Source organism: Apodemus sylvaticus, chromosome 23 (assembly GCF_947179515.1).
Source record: "Apodemus sylvaticus chromosome 23, mApoSyl1.1, whole genome shotgun sequence".
In the NCBI taxonomy this organism is placed as follows: Eukaryota; Metazoa; Chordata; class Mammalia; order Rodentia; family Muridae; genus Apodemus; species Apodemus sylvaticus.
The window spans coordinates 57,223,278-57,230,141 of NC_067494.1; the positions used below are offsets into that span (position 1 = coordinate 57,223,278).

The window sequence follows — 6,864 nt, forward strand, 5'->3', positions numbered from 1 at the left end:
TCATATCACTGTACCTGGTGCTTGTACATTTGGAATTGGTGCCTTCTCCTTCTGGCAACCATGCTATAAATCCCTTTTCTGTTCAAGTGTCTTACTTAAAGTTTATTGCTTGCCAAAGATGACATCATTGAGATGTAGCAGATGGGGAGAGTGTCTGAAGGTTTGAGTGCAGACTTTAAATGTCAGGTCAGCTCAGTAAAGGAGAATAGAAAGGCTAGGAATGGTTTTCTAGATGCTACACAAAATTAGCTCTCATCCCTTTGGCATGCCTGGCCATTATATGCCACTCCATGTGTCATTTGTGTACTAGTGTGATCACACAAACACTATCCCCTGTCTCTTAGAAGCACATAAGACAGAGAAGTTGCCACACCACCTCCAGTAGATCCTGTGGGCAAGTTTCACAGACAGAGGCATTAGATTCCTGTGGGAGGAGGCCTCCTAGAACCGGTTGTGGACCTCTCTAGCTGGAGAATAATTTTGAGCTGTAGTTCTCTTGGCCACTTGCCTGCTTTGGTTCCCCCCTATTCTATCTCTATATTTACAAGATGTTCCTGATAGCCTGGGCCGAAAGTATCCAAGCGAGAAAGTTAAATGAAAGTTCATTCTTTGAAATAGAGTCACTGGCCATGACCTCTTTCTTAGAAGTTCAATGCTTTGCTTCATAATCAGTTACATAACTATAATAACATAATACGTTGTTAAAATAACCTCCCAACAACATATGAATTTGTATGGCTATGTGTGTAAGATGAGGTTGGCTCTGACATTGTGGTATGGAAAGCATTGTTTAAGTGAATTTTGAGGAGCTTTAAAGAGACAGAAACTAGATGTTACATGAGGATTACTCATGAAAATTCCTTAAAGTAAACAGGACATAAGGACCATAGCTAAGTGTTCCTGAGAACTTCTGAACTTTTGAAAGTTTGCTATTAACTACAGGTGATTTTATATAAATTTATTGTGATCAAGGAATGTGATGTTTCGTATGTGATCTTCTAAATTTATACCCGATTGGTTTTGTATCTTCTTGTGCCAAATGCTTACGATAATTGTTCTTTGTAATTGCTTCAGTGGATACATTTTTTCAGAATTGTAATGCCAATTTTTTATGTATAAAAATCCTTGCTTGAGAGCTGCAAAAATACGTTCGGATTTAAACCTCCTCGGTGTTTGTTTCTGTTTGTCACTCGCCACTCACTGACCCTGTGCCTCTCCTGATATCCAAAGTCCTCCCTCGGTCTCAATCCCCGCAACTGGGTCGGTGCATGGCAGAAGTGGATGTGTTGCTTAGTGAGACCAAGATGAATAAAAGCAATCTATGGAGTGGTATGTAATGCCACTTGTTTGGACTGGAAACAAGCAAAGATTGCTACGTAATGTTCTTAGAATCCAGAATCACTTTTGCTCTCTTACCAGACTGTGGGCCTGCAGGGCTTGAGGATCAGCTGGCTGGACTGCGTTTTAGCATCCACAGTCACTTGAGACTGCACTAACCATGTGGAAATATCTTTTGTTGCTGTTTTAATATTTTTTCTGCTTTCAATACCAAAAAGGAAAAAAAAGTAGATGCTTTAAGGTATTTAAGGTATGAATGAAGTTCTTAAGAATTTAAAATATGCTCCCCACCATGTAATAAGGATACATGCTCTACTATGTTCATAGCAGCCCTATTTATAATTGCCAGATGCTGGAAAGAACCCAGGTATCCCTTAACAGAAGAGTGGATGCAAAAAATGTGGTATATCTACTCAATGGAGTACTATTCAGCCATTAGAAACAATGAATACATGAAATTCTTAGGCAAATGGATGGAGCTAGAGAACATCATACTAAGTGAGGTAACCCAGACTCAAAACGTGAATCATGGTATGCACTCACTAATAAGTGGATATTAACCTAGAAAACTGGAATAACCAAAACATAATCCACACATCAAATGAGGTACACGAAGAAAGGAGTGGCCCCTTGTTCTGGAAAGACTCAGTGAAGCAGTATTCGGCAAAACCAGAACGGGGAAGTGGGAAGGGGTGGGTGGGACGAAAGGGGAAGAGAAAGGGGCTTATGGGTCTTTCGGGGAGTGGGGGGCTAGAAAAGGGGAAATCATTTGAAATGTAAATAAAAATTATATCGAATAAAAAAAGAATTTAAAATATGCAATTAAAATTCGATAGTTTGACTCCTAAGCACCTTCCCCCTCCCATTTTTTTCAAGTTAGCTGATTTTCTCTTTAGAAAAAGATTCAGCTGTAGAAATCAAGACTGGGGATAGGATGTACAGAGTAACACTAGTAACACTAGTAACTTTTTTGTGCTTGTATCATAAACCTGCTGTGTAGCTGAAGGGGAAGGAGAACATGGGGTGAGTTTACCTTGCTCCTTGTATATGACTCATACACAATGATAAAACCCTGCTCACCTAGCGTGTTTGCATGCCCTCCCCTCCAGTGAGCAGAGCCATGCTACAGGGTGGCTTCTCGCTCTGCTGGAGGTTCTGTGTCTATCCTTGTGCCCCAGGCTACTTTCCTTCAAATGTGTTCCCTCTCGTCAGTGTTTAGATTTGGTGATCATTAGATAGTGTGACAGGCATAGTGGCTGTGCCCAGCACCAGGCTTGTTCTGTCTTTCTTTTGGTTGTGAGAAACAAGTGGCCTCTAGCTGAAGAGCCCAGTGTCAGTCAGTATGATTATGACCAGAGTAGCTGGTCTTGGCTTTTTCTCCTAGGAAAAGAGGCATGCCGTTTCACTTGACAAAAGGGCAAGAGTAGGCTTTGCCTGGTTGCTGCTGCAGTAGTCTTAATGTTTTAAACTTTTTATGACATAGTCCACAGTGATGTAAGTCCAAGAAACTGCTTAGCTTTCAAAGCTGCGGGCTCTGGTCTGGACTGTGACTGTCACATGTCAGCAGGTTAGGTTTGGAACATGATGCCTGCTTCTGTTGGAATGTCATTTAAGCTTTGGGTTCTTAAAAATTATCAGTGTGAATGTCATAATTATTTGTTTTGTGGGAAAATCTTCTAAATAAAAGTTATTGTGCAAAATATAGTATCATGGACACAAATAATAGTCTAAAATTTAGTTTAGAAATCCCTAAATATATAAACTATATTGCATATCCATTAAAAGTTTGTTTTATTTAATTTTATGTGAACATGTAGTGTTTAGATAATTCTTTTCCCTTCTCTACTTAAACACCCTGTTACTTGAATATTGTTTTGACTGGTCAGCAGCAGTGATCAATTCTGTAATCGAGCTCTTTACCCAGAGGCCCCCTGCCTCAGTTGTGCTGGTCAGATAAGTGTTGATACAGAGAGGGTGCTGTGTCAGCAGGAGCAGGGGTTCACCTCACACCCACTGCCTCTTTGTTTGTCAAAACAACTTCCTAAAGAAGGTCTCAGATGGTTTTTTTAAGAGCTTCCCAATGGTGGTCACAAACCTAAATCCAAAAAACAAAAGTTGACAAAGCTTACTGTGGCGGACTCATGAAGCAGGGGTCCTGTTATACAGTTTTCCCAGCGCCACCTTTGAGTGAGCTCAGTGCCACTTTAAATTCAGCTCTGCTTCGTCTTTCTAACCATGAGATGTATTATTGGTATAATTGCACACCAAAAATAAGCCAAATAGTACATTACACTAACTGAGTCCCTGTTTTCATGTAAGCAAAGGAAAGACAAATCTCACATCTCTGTTCTGTTTGTACACCTTGTGACCCAGGATTCAAGTTTTTGGTATCAAGTAAACTTTGCCTCAGACTGACTAAAGGCAGTTTTAGGTCATCTGAGTCTAATGATCATGTGCATGCCCTTCCCGCCTCTCCCTGGGTTTTTGCAGCTTCTCCTCACTGTAGTAAAGAACAATTCAGTAGTGTTACAGTTCAGAAGGAAGGTCAGTAGAGTCTATGCATGTCATAAAATAATGAGTGTTTACTAAAATGAACATTTATACTGGAGTGGATAGCATTCCATTGTGTAGACTTCAAACTTTGCTAAGTGCTTTTTAGATTGCTTAAATTTTTTTCAAGATTTTAAAAGATGTATAAGGTTACGTTTGCAAATATAAGAGAAATGCTGTATATCTTTTGATGTGATAAAATCTATGTTAAAATTTTAAAGAAAATATGTTGTAATAATGCTGTTGTAAGTAATATTCCTATGTCTCCTTTACTTGTTTTCTAGTTCAGTACAATCATTGTGGTGAATGTCCATAGCATTATAATTGCTCAGCCATTGAATTATAACATTTGTTAATTGAGATTGAGAAATTTATTTGTGAAATTCTTCAGAATTCATTTTTCTATTTCTAATATTTGTTGAAGTTAAATAAAAATGTTCAAGCCATTGATATAATAAAATATGAAACAAAACCATTTAAAAGAAAAGGACCTGCTCTGCTGCTAAGTGCTTTAGAGGAGTGCCAGTCATGAGTTACTAAGTCTCATCATGAATAACTTTCAAACTGGCATGAGTATGACTAGCAGGAATGTTATTTTTGCTGTCTGACAATGAGCAACCTGAGAGAAAAGAGAATACAGTGACTTATGGAGATATGCATGTGATCTCAAGAGGAGTGGGCTTTGCTGGATCCTTCTCAAAAGAAGCTCTACAAAGATGTCATGCTGGAGACCTACAGGAACCTCAAAGTTATAGGCTTTAATTGGGAAGGCCTAAATATTGAAGAACGTTGTCTAAGATCTAGAGGACACAGAAGGCATGAAAGAAGCCAGAGTACAGCAAAACCCTCTGAATATACTAAATGTGGTAAAGCCTTTATTTTACATGCTCACAGTCATGCTCAAAGGCATGAAAGGATTCATACAAAAAAGATACTACATAGAGTTATTCAGTATGTTGAAGCCTTTGTACCTTACACAACTCTCCAAGTACAGAAAAGAACACAAACTGGACAGAAACATTATGAATGTAATCAATATGGCAAAGCTTTTGCAAATCACAGTCATCTTAAAAGGCATGAAAGAATTCATACTGGAGAGAAACCCTATGAATGTATTCAATGTGGTAAAGCCTTTTTCCAAAACTGTAGTTTCTAAATACATATAAGAATACATAGTGGAGAGAAACCCTACAAGTGTAATCGATGTGGTAACGCCTTTTCCCAACATATTAATCTCCAAATACATAAAAGAATACATACTGGAGAGAAAGCCTACAAATGTAATCAATGTAATAAAGCCTTTTCATGACATATTAATCTCCAAAGGAATGAAGAAACACATACTGGAGATAAACCCTTCAAATATAATCAATGTCATTCTTTGAAAAAGACATGTTCAACAGGGTGGTAGTGACACATGCCTTTAATCTCAGTATGTGGTAAGTGGACACAGGAGGCTATATGTAATTTTGGGGCTACCCTTGTCTACAGAACTAGTTCCAGAAAAGCTGAGGCTACACAAAGAAATCCCTTTTCATTAAACAAGAAAAGGGAGTTGGGGAAAGGTCATAGCACATAAAAATATGAGATGATTTCACAGTATTTAATCAACAGCACCCATTAAGCCTCTAGAATAATAAGTAATCACACCAAGGGGGAGTAGACAGAAAGTCATAATCTAATTGTAGGATTAAATCATTAAAATAAAAACAAAGTGATTAATACAAAGAGTGTCAATTAAAGACAAAATATCAGCATGATCAAGAAGTATTCCAAATCAATGAAAAGTGGAGAGAAATTAAGAGGGAGTTTAATAATAGAAGCAGAGAAAAATCTAGATAATCATAAAGACTTACTTTAAAACCTTATTGTCCCCATAATATAAATCTGAAATATATGGGTATTTTCCTCAATACCTACCACTTCTAGAGTTAAAGAAAGTCAGAATAACAATTTACACAGAACTCTAACCAACAGTGAAATAGAAGAATTCACTAAAATTCTCCCAACTCGTTCCCCCAAAAAGTGAGACATAAATATTTTTACGACAGAATTCTTTGAGACAATTCAAGATATAATGCCATTAATCTGATATTATCCCAAACAAGAGAAACAGAAGAAATATTGTTCAATTCAGATTATGAAGCTACACTTACCATAATTACTAAGCCCCACAATGAACTAACCAAGGAGGAGATTTATAGAATAATTTTTCTTATGAACCTTGGTACAAAAACACAATAAAATTATTACAAAATGAATCAAAAAACAAATCAAAGTATCAAATAATATTATCAGGTAGGCTTTATCACAAAAGGCAAAGCATGTTCCATATAAGAAAGTCAACACACACATGCGCACACACACGCGCACACACACGCGCACACACATGCACGCACACACACGCGTGTGTGTGTGTGTGTACATTTATACATGGAGTAAGTAGGAGAGGTATTTTTGAGAATTGAAAGGATATAGGGATAGGGTAGCCTGTGAAGCCAGTTTGGAGACTACTTTGCTCTCTGATGGAAAAAAAGTTCTTCATCTCATATCTCTCTATATGCATATTTTAGCCTCAGAGGACAGAGGTTCTAGAGATGCACATGGTAAGTGTTGATGTTTCAACATTTCAACAAAATTTAGAAAAGAAACAAACCCTATCTGTCATATCTAAATGCTAGATATGACATACCACAACACACAGCAAGAATTGCCTATATTCATGTTGCCTTACCTGCATTCCATTTCTACAGAGATTTACCATATCACAATTATCAATAAACTCTACCACTGGCTGTGCAGGTTCTAAAATACTATCAAGAAGACATAACAAGGAAAATTATATACAAATATTTTACTCATTAAACATAAGTTCACCTCCCACTTACCATTTGCTTTTTTTTTTTTTTTTTTTTTTTTTTTTTTTTTTTTACCATTTGCTTCTAAGATACTAATTGTAAGACTTCCTCACAACAA

The 6,864-nt window shown here is 37.3% G+C and overlaps 1 protein-coding gene across 1 annotated transcript; it reads left to right on the top strand.

Annotated features, from left to right (window-relative positions):
• Nucleotides 1–4,567: 4,567 nt before the first annotated feature.
• Nucleotides 4,568–4,996, top strand: LOC127674083 (zinc finger protein 431-like; the record flags this gene model as incomplete). Its single annotated transcript, XM_052169931.1, has 2 exons — nucleotides 4,568–4,786; nucleotides 4,883–4,996. Coding segments are annotated over exons 1-2 (291 nt in total), but the record flags the coding sequence as incomplete, so codon positions are not given.
• Nucleotides 4,997–6,864: the final 1,868 nt, after the last annotated feature.